This window comes from Phacochoerus africanus, chromosome 16 (assembly GCF_016906955.1).
Source record: "Phacochoerus africanus isolate WHEZ1 chromosome 16, ROS_Pafr_v1, whole genome shotgun sequence".
In the NCBI taxonomy this organism is placed as follows: Eukaryota; Metazoa; Chordata; class Mammalia; order Artiodactyla; family Suidae; genus Phacochoerus; species Phacochoerus africanus.
Window position 1 is genome coordinate 55,383,457 of NC_062559.1, and position 16,128 is coordinate 55,399,584.

Here is a 16,128-nt window from a genome sequence, read left to right on the forward strand (position 1 = left end):
CATTTATTATAAATGTTCAACAACAGCTAGTCCTTAAAATCATACTGTAGCAATGCTTGTACCGTTGCGCCTTCTGTAAGATCTTAGAGGTCCATTGTAATTAAATCTGTGTATTTCTTAACTGATGCAATGGCTGAGTTTGAATAACTAGCTGTAAGAAGGAAAGAGAAGTTCATTTCCTCTGAGCTCATTTCACTTAAGAAACTGGTGTTTCATCATAGTGGGATCTGTATTTACATGCTTTCTATAAAAACTGTTAAGTCTTTAGAGAAAACGTTTATTAGATGTTGAAAAGTAGTCACAGTTTTTCCATAATTACAAACAGCGTGCTCCTTGAGGTCGTCGTACCGCCATAACGCAGAAGACATAAATGTATGTTTCTTTAAAAATTATTTTGTCATTGATATTTTAAAATTATTTACCATGTAACTCTTTTAAAGTTACTGTTATTCATAATTGTTTACACTGGGTTTTTCTGGATGTCAGCGTGTCTTCAATGAGGTTTCACTGTCATTTTTAAACTCGCTACGTGGGTATCACCCTTGACCATCATTCATGCTGCCATTTTTGTCAAGGTCGCTTTTTGTTTGTAATAGAAATTCTCAAGTGTAAGTTCCCAGCTGTCCTTTTCTGGTACTGCTTGTTGTCAAGAAGGTGTGTTTATCTGTGCCCTCTTTAACGCTGGATTTCCAGAGCGAGTGCCTCCAGCGCTCGGAGTCGGTGTGTCCTGTCCTCTGCGAGCTGCTCTTTGCTGCTGTTGGTGGTGACCCTCGCATCCCTTTTGTTTGCAGTGTCTCAGTTTGAAACTGAATTCTACATCAGCGGGCTGGCGCCTCTCTGGGATCAGCTGGTCGTCCTTTCCTACGTCAAGGAGGTTTCGGAAAAAACGGTAATTTGTTTTCACCCCCGGTACAATGGGAAGCGTGGGTCATTGGTACTGCTTTGCCCAGATCACGTTGCCCCTGAAAGGACTCAGCTCCAGTCCAAGCAGAACCTTCTGACCCATAAAACAAGGTCGACAGAGACCGCCCTGCAGACCTGACGTCTTTACCTTTCAGGAGCTCCATTCAGTGGTTGCCTTTGTTCCTTTTGCCAAGCAGGGGGGAGTCTTTTATTTTCTTCTTCTTCTTCTTCTTCTTTCTTTTTTTCCACCTCTCTTGATATTTCAGCCAATAGGAATGAAGGATTCCTCTTGCTGGGAGGCACAGCAGCTAAGCTGACACTCTGCATTAGCGGAGATGACAGCAAGGAAGTTGACCTGCAGCAACAGCAGGGGTGCCTGTGGTCAGAGCGAATGACAGAGAGCGCGGGCCATTATGTCTGGGGTCCGGACGTCTTTGTTTACTTCCCAGCGGCCCAGTGATGCTGAGGAACTTGATTCTTGTTTTGAAGTAGCTGGATCATTCCTAAGTCTCAGTTATCAGTGCGAATGATGGCATGAAATGAATGGCTGAGGGTAAGCAGCCAAGAATCAGAATCTCGTTGTACATGACTTTGAAATGAAGCCTGTTAGGAGGTCCAGCAGAGGGGCCTGTGTGCTGAGTCTTTGTTTGAAGGCTAGATGGGTCCCGTTCCCGGTTTGTCTGTATTGTCAGAGTCTAGGGGCCCTGCCAGGAAGAGGCTAGGGGTGGCTTCAAGGCACAGACAAGGGTAGTCATTGCGGAGGACTTTCTTTTGGATGCTGTGTGTAAAAGAACCGCAGTTGATCGTTACAAGGAGTGGATTCTCCTTGTCTTGTTCTCTCCCCTGCCCCCTTTTCAAACGGTGGGGAGAAGAACCCTGGGAGTCCTGGTTTGGAAGGGGTAGCTGCTCTCCAGCATTTCTCCGAGCAAGCACTTGCATCAGGAAGCCATCACTATGGTAACCGGGCGCTCTGGGCGCCCGTGTTGCTAGGCAATGGGATGCTGTAGACGTTAAGTGAACACTCAAACCCGCTGAAATCAATAGGGCTGGCTGCTAGCCCTGTTGCAGGCCATCCATTTATTATTATTTTATTTATTTTTTGGAAAATAAAGAAAAGCAGTGGCTCCTGAGGGAGTAAATACAGTGCTTTTTGATGAGTGTGAGGAGGACTGAGAAGGTGATTGAAAGATATAAGGAAAGAAGCAGTACAATGAAAACGGAAAGCCTAATCAACAATTGACCCAAAAAAAAGAAAGGAAGGAAACCTTTGCTAATAAAAGAGACCTTTGGAAAGGAGGAAAAATCAAGAAAGGCCAGCCTCGGAGAGCAAATGCAAAAGTGGGATTTTTCCAGAGGACGAAGCGAGGGTCTTGGAGGGACTCACAAGCGTGTGTGCCAGTGTGTGTGACTGCTCCTCTCCTCCAACCCCAGAGGGCCCAGAGACCCTCACGCACGGACGGACCTCCTCCAACCCCAGAGTGCCCTGAAATCCTTACACACAGACAAACCGATACAACAGAAGGAATAAAGAAGCAAGCCTAGGGCCAGCCATGCCCCCTCTTTTTTTTTTTCTTCATGACAAAAAGCCAGTTTAACTGCAACAGTAAACAGAATTGGTTTTTCTCTGAGTCACAATATTATCCCAGCATATTTTCCCTCGTTGCACCTGTTATACGCATGCCGGTCCCCTCACACAGTGGCAGACACAGTTATAGCTGTATTTTTAGGAGCACTTCTGCATATTCTCTCTCCATATGGCTGTGGGGTCTCCTAGCCTCACTTCTGGTGGTTGTGAATTATTTCATCTGGCTGATGAAACCTAATTATGAAGCTGTTATCAATTTGTGTTTTGTTTTTCTTTCCTGGTTAAGGATCCAGCATGGTCACTGCTGTGGCATGGGTTTGATTCCTGGCTGGGAAATGCCACGTGTCGGGGGTGCAACTAATAATTCGTAAATTAATTAATTAAACACATGTATGTTAAGAATGGTGCTTAGCATTGACTCTCAAAGATCAGCAAGGCCAAGTTCCGGCTCCTGGAAATTCACATGTAAGCAGGGCTCTTTGACCAGGGAGCAAAGGTTGTAAAATAATGAGAGGATGCATTTCTCATCCATCGCATTTGGCTGATGGAGTCCTCATACACACAAAGGAGCTATTTATATGGCCTAGCGAGATGGTTTTCTTTTAACATTCTTTGGTTCAATTTTTTTTTTCTATTTTGCTATTTTAATTTTGATATTTTTTGTCATTATCACAGCAGTTAATTTTTAAAACTTTCAAGTCTGAGTTTTTTTTTTTCTTTTTGTAGCTATTGTTTTAAAATTCAGATACTGTTTATTTCTCCACAAAACCACTAAATTATCCTGCCTATCCACTGGGGTTTTTTTCCCCTACTAATTGATCTTTCCTAGTTGCCTTTTCACTTTTGGAATGCTTTAAATATATGAGATGCAAAGCTAACATAATTGCTTCTCAATTAACCTAACAGAACGGATGAAAAAAAATCTTTGAGGCTTACTGTTTTACTGAGGGACCTTGGAGAGTTGGGGAATGTTCTAGACTTGTTTCATTCTGTTCCTTTCATCCATGTTCTCTGCATCAGTGCCACGCAGCTTTAGGTCTTGTTGCCTTGCGAAGTAGTCAGGTGTATGTTTTATGCCTCTGTGCTCAATGGTCAGAGGGCATGTGAGCTTTATCTAAAACACACTGGATTTCAAATCCATAGTTCCAGTTTTTCCACAAATCACTGTCTCACTCTTTATTCATGTAACTTTGGCCTTAGTAAAAAGAATTTTTTAATTTTTTTATTATAGTTTATTTTCAATGGTTCATCAATTTCTGCTATACAGCAAAGTGACCCAATCTATACGTGTGTGTGTGTGTACATTTTTATATATATGCATATATATATATATACACACACACATTCTTTTTCTCACATTATTTTCCATCATGTTCCAACACAAGTGGCTAAACACAGTCCCCCGTGCTACACAGCAGGACCTCGTTGCTCATCCAGTCCAAATGCAGTCATTTGCATCTGCTGACCCCAAGCTCCCAGTCCCTCCTGTTCCCTCCTCCTCCCCCTTTGGCAGCCGCGGCCTCCATAAACGTCTTCATCCTCTCACCTCCTTCATCTGCAGGCCTGGGAACAACAGTATTTCCCGGGAGGTGATTTAAGGCCTGGGAACAACAGTCCAGGAGGTGATTTAAGGCCTCAAGGAGAATAATCTGTTGACAGTCACCTGGTCAGTCAGTAGAACTGTCAGAGGCCCTCAGCAAAGCATCTGTACCCCTTCTGTCCGGCTCTAGAACTGCCATGGCCGAAACTGTAGTCGCGGCCCTCCTGTGCTGGCTGCATTTGCTTCTCGGTCGCAGGAGTCCCGGTCAGGCGAGCGGGGTCCCTCTGGGACCCGTGTCCGTCCCACCGGCTGGTGCAGGCCGAGACCGTTTCCATCAGCTTGGCAGGCACGGCCGTGGACATAACTCTTGGTCTCTGGCTTTTCAGCGCAGCCACTGAAGTTCCTAGGGGTGGCCGTGGTCTGACTCGGGGGGCAGGTTCTGGGATGGTTCCGGCTCTTCCTAACCACCTGGTCGAAGGATGCGGGGGCTGCCCTTGGAGATGAAGGGGCTGCAGCGGGGGACCATGGACCTGGCCCAGTGGTGTCCATCCTGTGTGTCTCATACAAGAGGCCAAAGTGAACTACTGCTGTGGGGCCATCCACGGCAGGTGGTCAGAAGGGCTTACAGCTGCTGAACTTACAAACCCAAAGTGCTTAATTATGGCTGACTAGAATTAATTCGTATCTAGAGAAAGGCAATTTAAATGAGCCTTTTGGAGTTCCCATTGTGGCTCAGTGGGTTAAGAACCTGACTAGTATCCATGAGGATGCAGGTTCAATCCCTGGCCTCACTCAGTGGGTTAAGGAGCTGGCATGGCCATGAGCGTGGGATAGGTCGCAGACGCGGCTCGGATCTGGCATGGCTGTGGCTGTAGGCTGGCAGCTGCAGCTCCGATTGGACTCCTACCCTGGGAACTTCCGTATAATGCGGGTGGGGCCCTAAAAGACAAAAAGAGAAACAAACGAGCCTTTCCCCTCTCTTTGCCCCAGGAAAGTCAATACTGCGCCAGGCCCAGGCTGGATATCATCCAGCCGCTCTCGGAGACCTGTGAAGAGATTTCTTCTGATGCTCTGACTGTGAGGGGCTTCCAGGAAAATGAATGCAGAGATTATCACTTAGGTGAGAGAGAGATGAAGGATCCGACTCGTTTCATTGCTTTCATAGTGTCGCTGCTCTGCTCAAGTAACGCAGTTTGCAATTTCAGTTGAGGTGCTGAAAGGATCTTAGAAATTCCCTGGGCGGGTCTCTTAGGTTGCAGACGAAGGCATCAAGGCCCAGAGGTGCTGCAGAACTCACTTGAGCTCCCACAGCAGGAGGGAGGGGGAGAGATGGAGTCAGGACCAAGGAGAGGAGGCTTCCTGGCCTTGGTTCTTGTATTTGCTCTTCTCTCCTGTTTCCCGTGGCGCCTGACTCGCACTGATGCCAGGCACTCCCAACTCCGTGTCCCTAGAAGGCGTTCTCTGGGCTGCAGAGAAGTCGTCTTTCTGTGACCCAGTGCTCGGAACTCGGAAGGGCGCCGGGTACCTACTAGGCTTTCGCGGCATATTTGCTGAGTGGGTGGGTGACTAGGTAGTGACTACTCAGAAATAAAGGGAGAACCACTGCCACGGAGTCATAGCAGGGGCGTCATAGCCTTGAAAAATGCATTGATCAGAACAGCTTTGGCTGTTGAGAAGTTCTTTCCTGCTTTAAAAACAACTGCCGTGTTTTGAGAATATTCTCAGTTCACATTTTGGTCAAAAGAAAGGAGGAACTCGTCTAAATCCATTTGAGCTTTTCTTAGATGAAGCCCTTGATCCGCTGAGAAGTGGGAGCATGGACTCTGGGTGGACACTGCAAGTGAACGCGTCCAGTCGTGTTTCGCTCAGAGCAAAGCTCTGCGGCACACTTAGAAACCCTGCAGAGCAGGCTTCGTCGCTGAATTCTGCAGGAAGGCCTTACGAGCAGCATCGCAGCTGCCGAAGGGACGGATGACGTCCTGAGGGCTCGGGGCGTCTGTCCTTTATGCGTTAGATGGCCTTGACCTTGAGGAGGAGGGAACCATCACGGCCAACTGTGGGGTGTAATTGTTCTGTGAAAATAGAGCAGTGCTGTAAATGGCCGTAAAGAAAGGGTATACACAGTAGATGAATTATATGCAGGAGACACGGCAAATTTTGAAGACTCTCTTTCAGCGGAGGGCAGAATGTCAGCGGACGAAACAGAATTTTTAAGCCGACCGTATTTTTTGAAATTTCCTCCCTCTTCCTTCCTTTTCTCTCTCCCTTCGTTCCTCCTTCCCTTCTTTTTTTTTTTCCAAGTGATCTCACATGTAAATATTTTGTTAAGCCCTGGAATATATTCCATCCTTTTCTACCCTGCCTCCCACCCCTACATTGAAACGCAGCCAGGCACACTTGGGCCAAAGGTAGGAGCGTTTTCTGTTAACGCTCAGCCCGGGTGGCCTGACCCCCCCCCCCCCCCCGCCCCCGCCAAGGTTCCTCCGGTGGAGTCACCCAGGCTGTCCTCCTCTCCTCTCACCTGCAGAGCACTCGGAAGGGGAGTCGCTCTTCTACATCGTGAGTCCAAGAGATGTTGTCGTTGCCAAGGAACGCGACCAAGATGACCACATCGACTGGCTCCTGGAGAAGAGGAAATACGAGGTGGCCTTGCTCGGACGCTCTTCCGCGTGTTGACATAGCGGTAGCAGAGAGGGGACGCAAGGTTTTTGTAATAAATCTTTTATGTAGGTGAATTATTACCTCCTACTAACATGTAGGAGGCTAATAACTTGCCAGGACTCCCCAGAAACTCCTTGCAAGGAGGCTGATTGGCCTCACTGTTCTGCAGAGGAGGAGCTGGCGATGGAGGGAATGAGCTGGGGGGGAGGGTGGGTTAGATCCAGCCCGCTGCCGTGTTTGTTGAGTGGTTCTTCCAGGAAGATACAGAAGAGCTAGTATTTCCGAATCATCCATTTGGTCAATTTAGGGAAGCTGTTACTTTGTGCTTATTTCACGTGTAACAGTAAACCCGTCTGGCTACACTCGCTCAGGATGATTCGGACGACCCGTTAGGCTTCTTAAGTCTTGGTTCAGATTAATTTGAGTAGATAATGTCCCATCGTGGCTTTTTTTAAAAAGGAAAACGTTTTTTAATTTTAATGGCGGCAAAGACATGATGGTGTTGACTTAGTTAGAGAAACCCTCTGGGAGTTCCCATCGTGGCTCAGAGAGGTAAGAACCAACATAGTGTCCATGAGGATGCAGGTTTGACCCCTGGCCTCGCTCAGGAGGTTAAGGATCTGGCGTTGCCGCAAGCTGTGTCATAGGTCACCGACGCAGCTCAGATCTGGAGTTGCTGGGGCTGTTTTGTAGGCCTGCAGCTGCGGCTCCGGTTCAACCCTAGCCCAGGCACTTCCATATGCTGTGAGTGTGGCCATAAAAGGAAAAAAGAAAAAAAGCAAAAAAAAGAAACTTTCTGCTAATCAGCTTAAAAAAAAAAAAAGGTCCACTTATTTGTAATCACCTGAAAGGATTTGGGGTAAAATGTGTTTAATTTTAGTGTCCAAGTGTTGATACCAATTTCCTACCCCAGTTATTACCATTATTGCTTTAGATCCAGTAGCTTCTTAGAGAAATGTTGTGTCTCAAAGATTTTTGTTAAAGTAACTATTGTAAGCTTACCAAGATAAAAGGTAAAATTAGATTTTCAACATCGTAGTGTGTTCACGCCTGAAAGTCTGCATAGAGTTTACTTCTTCTGTTTCGTGAAGGACAAGTGTCCTGTGTTAACACGCATCGTACGTACTTAAGTGACAGATGGATTTTTTGTTATTGGAACCTAGGAATTTTGTCGTATTTTGATATTTTGATTTGTGTCTGAAATGCGAGTCCCGCATCCTCATGTGGAAATGGATTCAAATGGAAATAAGCGGAGTCTTCATTTTGGTTGACTGCTTTTGTTTGGGCTTGAATTTGGCGAGGTTCACTCAACCAAAACACAAACAGTTCCTGTGCTTGAAGAAAAAGCCATGGGAAAGGGGGGCTCATTTATGTAGCCTAGAACTTTAAGACATAATAAATGTAGTATTTACAACCTCACTATCTTTCTCTCCCACTCTCTCCCGTTTTCCCTTTTCTGCTCCTTTTACCGTGATCGTTAAATACAGGAAGCTCTGATGGCAGCTGAAATCAGCCAAAAGAACATTAAAAGACATAAGATTCTGGTAAGTATGTAATCTTACTATTCGAAACATAAATTTACCTTTCAATAAGTGGTAATGAGACGGAAAATAATTTGAAAAGAACAGATTCTCCCTACCTTTTGAGAATTTATTTCAAACGAATTCTCTGACCTGAGAGGTCCAAATATTTCATTGTATTGAATCACTTTCTGCTTGTAAACAAGAAACTTGAACACCTGCTAGGAGGCAGTTGTAGGTAATTTGGAAACTGGATTTATGAAATACACTTTAAACACCAAGCTTTCCAGTTACATGTGGGAAAGTTTCTTTAAATCATAGGTAAAGTCACGTGGTCATGAAATTTACAAAAGAGTCGTTTCATAAAACTAGGCTGCTTCAGTGTCTCCGAAATAGCAGGCTCAGTTGACTTTGTCACGGAGACCAGTCTGGGACGTGAAGTACTTCCTTGTTGCATCGCAGACTCTGGGAAAATAGACTGCGGGAAAGCCCATTTCCTACCTAAACGTGACAGTGACTGTGCCGGCGGAAAGCCGAAGAGAAACTTTATCCTCTGAGTATGAAGTGTCCCTCGAGATGGCCCAGCCCCGGATCCCGGTTTCTGGATGGAAGCTGGAAACGTCATCGCTGACGGCTGTTTGGGTTTCGGTGAAATTCCTTCTGCCCGCACGCTCCCCACCGTGGCCTTCTCTTTGAAACTCTCGCTAAAAGCCTCATTCCCAGGGCGTGTACGAGCAGAGTCACCCGGGAACGAAAAGGAAGAACGAGAACCAGAGCGTCTTGTGTTTTCGCTTCCTTCAAAACTGTAGCAGATGAGCAGGGACCGTCTAGCACTGGCGCGCCCCTCCCAGTAGGAGGGTACAGCTGAAGGGAGCAGCTCAGGCAGGCTTAGCGAGGCGCTTGCGCACGGGGTCCGGTCACAGGAAGGCGGCGGGTGCATGGTCTGTGTTATCTGTTCTTACCATGCACGCTTGCTGGAGTGAAAGCAAGTAGGAGGCGAGCGAGTCGAGCTGAAATGGACAGATGGGCCAGTGGGCAAGTGGGGAGGCTGCGGCTGGGGGTCCGGCAGCCTGGGCCGGTTCGCGGCAGCGGTGGGCTTTTCGTGTAATCTGCTTATGTGCAGAGAAGAGACCGGGTCAGGTTGAGGTTAAAAGAGCACAGAGAGCAAGGACGGGGGGCGGGGGGCACGGACCTGAGGAGAGAGTCTGGAGAAGGAAGCACCTCTTCCAGGAACTGGCCCAGAAGGGCTCCCCAGAGCTCCCACGAGAGGTGAGGGTTCTTCACAGAAACAAAGTTGGCGCCCTTTCCAGCAGACTGGAACTACAGTTTGCTGCGTAGCGGTCGTGAGAGTCAACGTTTCATAAGCGAAGAACTGTGGGGACGTCCCTTCACTCTGGAAAGGGCGTGTGTTCTATACGTTCATTAGGCCCCTGGGACAAGAGAGCAGAGAGAAAAAGAAGCATCTTCACTGCCGGCCCCAAATTGTTTTGCGCATAAAGTAGAACTTAGAACCACGTTTCGTTGTCTGTACTGTCTTAGGCTTCTCGTGAAAATGCTTGTAGGCATTGCCATGGCTCTGGTGACACAGGCCACCCCCGGTCCCTTCAAGATCGAGGTGGAATGGGGGACAGAGCACAGACACCGAAACCGGTCAGGTCACTGCTCTGGGCCCGTTTCCTCTTGCGCAGACACGCGGGTTTGAATGACCTGGTTTTCCTGAGCTCGTGTTCACTTTTCACTTTCTGATTTTTAGTATTTCACTTTATTATGATCTGTCTATTATAACTTTTCTTACAGCCTTGCTTCACCCTTGATACAGACGGAGACAGGATATGCTCACATGTTATAGACGAAAGCACAAGAAGCAATTTTACCTTCAGTGACAAGATGAAATTGTCAGATCATCTTTCTAGTATCGGAGGTTTCTTTGGTGGGAAATTTTTTAGAAGCGGGCAGGTTAGGAGCCTTGAAGTAGTAACTTTAAAAAAAGGAAAAAAATAATTGTGAATTCTGAAATTTGTGACAATTCCAGCACATTGAAATAAGCCCGGGGAAGAAGCGAGTGTAGCTACATAAAGCGATGAAGCCGCATCCGCAGGTCCAGTCGGCCGAGCGGCGGGACCCTCGGGTCGGGCGCGGGCCTCTCGGGATCCGAGAGCGGCCTTTTCCGTTTGTTCCGGTTCATCAGGAAAGTCCTTGCTTTCGTTTCCCCAGGACATCGGCTTGGCCTACATCAACCACCTGGTGGAGAAGGGGGAGTACGACGCAGCAGCACGGTAATCAGGGCGGCTCGTGGTGGTTTGTGAATGAAAGTAGGGTGGAGTCACATTAACAGCAAAGATGAGGTGCTCTCTGCGGGTGGCAGGCACTTTTTTTTACACCTCACGGGTCGTTTCTCAGCAGTGACGGTTTTAATCACGGACCGATGCTGTTGACCCGCCTGGGATCCTCATGTTCCCGAAATGAGAACGGGGCTTCTCGTTGTTTAACGAGCGAGGTGTCAGAAACGCTGAGGAGACGTTCCCACCGTGGCTCAGCAGGTTAAGAACCCACCTAGGATCCATGAGGATGCAGGGTGGATCCCTGGCCCCGCTCAGTGGGTTAAGGATCCGGCGTGGCCGTGAGCTGGGGTGTAGGTGGCGGACACGCCTGGGATCCCGCGTTGCTGTGGCTGTGGCGCAGGCCGGTGGCCGCAACTCTACTTGAACCCCCTAGTTGGGAACGTCCACATACCTGGGATACGGCCCTAAAAAGAACAAACAACAACAAAAAATCCCCACGAAGAGGCCAAGATTTTACCTTTTGTATAGGGGTACCCGCTGGTCTCGCGGGTGCTGGAAGAAGACTTGATTCTCCTGGGTCAGAGACACAGGACCATCTACTTCAGCAACAGCTGTGGCCAGAGTTCCAGCACTTGCTCTGGTTCCCAAGGCACAACGCAGAGAGAGCCAGATGACCCTGCACAGGCAGTGGGTTGTGCTAGAGAAGAGGGGCCCTGAGCTTGGGGTATCTGGTTCTTTACAATGGGCCGTAAGCCTGCCTGCCTGCCCTTGACTCCAGAGGGAGAGATTATTTTTATTTTGCTCTGGAGAGGGATGCCATCTGTCTCTACAATGTTCACTTTACAAGCATCCCCAAAAAGATGGTCCAGAGAAAGGCCGCCTGTGCCTCTGCTCACAGCTCAAGGAGAACTGTCTCCCTCCAGGAGGGCGGCAGTGGATGGAAACGATCAGACCCCAGGCTCCTGGTTTGCAGAGCCTGTGGGTGGACAGACACGTAAATGGGATGTAGCGCTCGTGCGGGCCTCTGGGCGCGGTCCCCCCTCAGGCCGTGCAGCGCCCCCCGCAGAACTGCCTGGTAGCCCAGAAGGTCGCCTTCAGGCCTGTGTTTTGTCCCTTGACTCAGGGGGCTGTGTTTCTTTGATGTGTAAATCAAAGTTTTATTCACACATAAACATTTTTCCAGGTTGTACTAAGGTAGGAGTCCAGTTTTCTAAAGTCTGATTTTGTGGTCCATTATTTAAAGCCAGTGAAGAAGTGGTTTAAATTGACGCTTTTAGGTATGATATTTCTTCAAGGCAAAAAGGGTCCCCAAACTGTCTGGATAAGTAGGAAGCTCAGCTCGGAACAGGAAGATTATTGGGAAACCACCTAACCAACGTCTTTTGAAGGAGACTCATCTTTATTTATAAGTGTTTTGTGTTTGCATGATTTCCAGCAACCTTGCATATGTGGTCAAATAGTACCAGTAATAACGTTATGCTCATTGGCACCTGAGATAGAAATTTGTCCAAACTCTGGGATGAGAGCTGGGTCTGAACCACTGGGGGAAATGGCTCCTTATTCTGCCTCTGTTTATTTTCTTTTTTATATACTTTCTCTCTCCCTGGGATGTTTTTACTGCCAGCAAATGCCAGAAGATTCTTGGGAAAAATGCAGCACTCTGGGAATATGAAGTTTATAAATTTAAAGAAATTGGACAGCTTAAGGTAAGATTAGCTTTCTTTTTTTTTTTTTTTTTTTTTTCTTTTTTGGCTGCCCAGCGGCATAGGGAGTTCCTGGGCCAGGGATCGGATCCAAGCCGTGGCTGTGACCTACGCCACAGCTGCAGCAACACAGGATCCTTTAGCCCGCTCTGCTGGTCCAGGGATCGAACCTGAGTCCTGGCGCTGCAGAAGCACCAGAGATCCCATTGCACCACAGCGGAGGCTCCAGAATAGCTTTACTTTTAACTCTTCGTGTTTGTATGTCGTATATTAATACTGAGATGGATATCAAAATAAGAGAATAACCAGTTCTTACTGGGAAGCGAGTACTAAAGCTAGAAATCAGACATTTAGAAATCCGTTAAAAGTGCCACGTAGCAACTAGTTAAAAATGAAAATCTGACGCATGTTTTATGTGCTCACAACATGTACATGTATGATGTGTTCGCTTTCTCATCTCCCTCTACTTCCCTGTCTGTTCAGATGAAGTTTTCTTCATTCTCCTTAGTGACCGTGGAAAACGGGTGTAGTCTCAGCCGGTAGACTAAAACATTTTCCAAATGTCCTCAAGAAATGAATGCGTTTTCAAAAAGCATTTCACTTGCCGGCAGACAGATGGAGAGTTTTGACCAGGTGCCTCCAACCAGTGATTCTGATAGTTCACTTTCTTTGACTTCCAGCTGAGTGTACAGTATCCAGACGCACACCACTGAAGTATACCCATGTAGATCTGTTTAAGACTTTTTTTATTTTCCAGTTCTTGTGAGCCTTTTCCGTGTTCTCTTAGTGTTCTGAATATGCGTTCAAAAAGTCCACTTGTTCAGCTGCCCAACCCTGTATCTTGTCCTGTGCCTGCCCCCAAATGTGACTTTTCTCCGAGAGACCCGCCGGGACACTCCTCGTCGAGGTTACGGGGCTTGTCGTGGAGGATCTGGTCCAGGGCTTTGGCCGCGTCGACCGAGACGCGCCCCCTGGAATCGCATGCCTGTGTTGCGAGCGCGTGTCGGCCGCTTTTCCTCGTGTGTCCCGCCCATGGTGATGCCTCGAGCTCGTGCGAATGCGTCTCCTCCCCATGCTTGGTCCTTCTCCTTTCAGTCTGTGTGTACGACGTCACAGCCACCGCCACGCGTAGTGGCCCAAAGCCTCCGTCCTGCCGAGCACATCTGCCTCACCTCCTCATTCTCTCGCAGCTTTACTTTGTCAGACCCACCCAGGCCTCGCCTCCCCTCTCCGGCCTCATCTCCTGCCAGAGCTATTGCTAGGGCCTTCTGGTAGACCTCTGGACAACCCTAAGCCAAGTTAGCCCCTTAAAACTAAAGATGCTCCCTCACTTCCCCCTCTCAGAGTATTTCATCCAGATTCCTTTCATGACCCCCCTCACCTCCCCCTCCGGCCTCATCTCCCTTGCTTGACCCCTCCTCTGCATCCCGGAGCCACTCTGGCCTCCTTCTGTGCAGAGTACACATCCAGGGTGCCCTGCTCTGCCCTGCTCATGCTGTTCCCTCTGCCAGAGCACCCTTCCCCTTCTCCCTCTCTCTCTGATAGGCCCTGGCATCTGTCAGCTCTGCTTCCATCTGCGAGATGCGCCTTGCCACAGCATCTTGTTAACCCGTGTCGTGTGACACGTAGCAGGCAGTGGTGCGATTGGCTGTTTAGATACCTGCCTGTCTTCCCTCCGAGACTGAGCCCCTGGAGGTGCCCGGGACAGAGCCTGGTGATTGGTGGGTAGTGCACTGCAGAGTCCCCTGTAGTGTTTGGAAATTCGACACTTAACGCAGCACCGAGATAGCTAAAAGCACTGAGTGTGTTTCCCTGTAATTTCAAATGATGACTAGATGACCTGTGACTGCTGTAAGAAGCTGACTTTTATCATCTCGGTGACATTCTCCCTCCTCTTACTTAGCGTTTCATTAATTCATCAGGAAGAAGAGAAGGTTTAACTTAACTGAGGGAATGTTTTGATTCAAATTTATTCATACATATAGACACCTTACATATGCTTTTTAAATTATATTGTAATTTGCTAAAAGAAGGTTGAGTTTAGGGGAGTTCCCGTTGTGGTGCAGTGGAAACGAATCCAGCTAGTATCCATGAGGACTTAGGTTCAATCCCTGGCCTTGCTCAGGGGGTTGGGGATCCCGTGTTGCCGTGAGCTGTGGTGTAGATCACAGATGAGGCTTGGACCCCGCGTTGCTGTGGCTCTGGCGTAGGTCGGCAGCTACAGCTCTGATTCAACCCCTAGCCTGGGAACCTCCATATACTGCAGGTGCAGCCCTAAAAAAGCAAAAAAAAAAAAAAGAAGAAGAAGAAGGAAGGTAGAGTTTATTTGAATCTTTTCATAATATTTTTCCAAAGTACTCAGTTGCCTTGAGTTTTTTAAGTGAATGTGTGCTTTTTTGTTGGCTGCATGTTTGGAGTACAGTTTTGTTTTGCTACATTGTAAAGAAATTTTTTCTCTTTTCTTTCCTTAGGCTATTAGTCCTTATTTGCCAAGAGGGGATCCAGTTCTGAAACCACTCATCTATGAAATGACCCTCCATGAATTTTTGGAAAGTGATTATGAGGTAGGACATTCTAACATGGTCGTATTTACTTGTTCACAGTGGAAAATATTAAGAAATCTAGAAAAAAATGTGCAGTGAAGCAGCTGGTTTAAGAGAAACAGAGTTGTAGTTTCTCTGCAGTATGAAACAGGGGGAGTCCCCGTCTTGGCTCAGTGGCAATGAATCTGTCTGGAATCCATGAGGACAAAGGTTCGATCCCTGGCCTCGACCAGTGGGTGAGGGATCCGGCATTGCTATGAGCTGGGGGGTGGGCCGCAGATGTAGACCCTTAGCCTGGGAACCTCTCTATGCCGCATGCGAGGCCCTAAAAAGCAAAAAAAAAAAATAAAAGACCGGAAAAAACCTGAGGTCCATACACTCTGGTGACAACTAGTGTTCTTGCAGACGTTGACAGAGAAAATATCTAATCCATGTACACTTTGAAGAATTCCTTCAAGCTGCCTCCTAGATAATAGCTAAAGGAACAGGACCAAGCACCGCTTGGGGGATTTCATAAATAAAATAGCATCTACTGTTGATGCTTCTACTGCCTCTAAAGAACAGAACTTTCTAAAACCTGAGTCTCAGAACTGAGTTTGCCAAAGGGGGGTTAGAGACAAACTGGGGAGTTCTCGCTGTGACACAGCAGGTTAAGGATCCAGCATTGTCTCTGTAGCAGCTTGGGTCACTGCTGAGGCGCGGGTGCAGTGGGCTAAAGATCTGGCATTGCTGCAGCTGTGGTCACAGCTGTGACTCAGATTCAGTCCCTGGCCTGGGAACGTCTCTATGTCACTGATAGAGCCAAAGAGTAAAAAGGAGAAAAGTTGAGAGGCAGGAGTGGCGAAGGGGTGGAAATGGTCTGTCTGCTTCCGAAGGCAGCCCTTGAATTGCATAGCTACCCTACGCTCTGTGTTTTGATGTGCCTGTTGCAACGTTATACTCCCCACAACATCGTGCATGATAATAATACCAACGTTACAGGGACCAAAGATGAAAGGAGTTAAATTCCTTGCCCAAAGCCGTACATAGTAGGTATGCCTGGATTTGGATTTAAATTTCATCTTTGCGTGCACCCAGAATGGATGATAATGTTTCAGGTTTGTTCCTTTAACACACATTTATTCAAAAAAATCTTTTGCGCTCACTATATTCCAGGAATGTGCTAGGCCCGAGGCATGCAGATGTGAATGACACAATGCATATTTAGCGGTTGCTCCCTCGTTGTCTGGGTCACACCCAAGCATGCAAATGAGCAGTTCTCAGCAGGGGCGGACTGCGCCCCCGGGGGGACCTTTGGCGATTGCTGAGGTCACTTTTGATTGTCATGACTGGGGAATTGGCTCTGCTGGCATTTAGCGGGTACAGGCCAGCAAGGCAGCTGGTGAACACCC

General features: G+C 47.7%; 1 protein-coding gene across 3 annotated transcripts in view; it reads left to right on the forward strand.

Moving 5' to 3' along the window:
• Nucleotides 1-16,128, forward strand: part of VPS41 (VPS41 subunit of HOPS complex) — a 165,496-nt gene that overhangs the window by 120,213 nt on the left and 29,155 nt on the right. For all 3 annotated transcript variants that reach the window (XM_047763542.1, XM_047763541.1, XM_047763540.1), the window contains 7 exons: nucleotides 792-889; nucleotides 5,019-5,148; nucleotides 6,556-6,671; nucleotides 8,177-8,233; nucleotides 10,424-10,485; nucleotides 12,116-12,197; nucleotides 14,666-14,758. In XM_047763542.1, coding sequence (XP_047619498.1) covers nucleotides 792-889; nucleotides 5,019-5,148; nucleotides 6,556-6,671; nucleotides 8,177-8,233; nucleotides 10,424-10,485; nucleotides 12,116-12,197; nucleotides 14,666-14,758 — 638 coding nt within the window. The remainder of the gene's footprint in view (nucleotides 1-791; nucleotides 890-5,018; nucleotides 5,149-6,555; nucleotides 6,672-8,176; nucleotides 8,234-10,423; nucleotides 10,486-12,115; nucleotides 12,198-14,665; nucleotides 14,759-16,128) is intronic.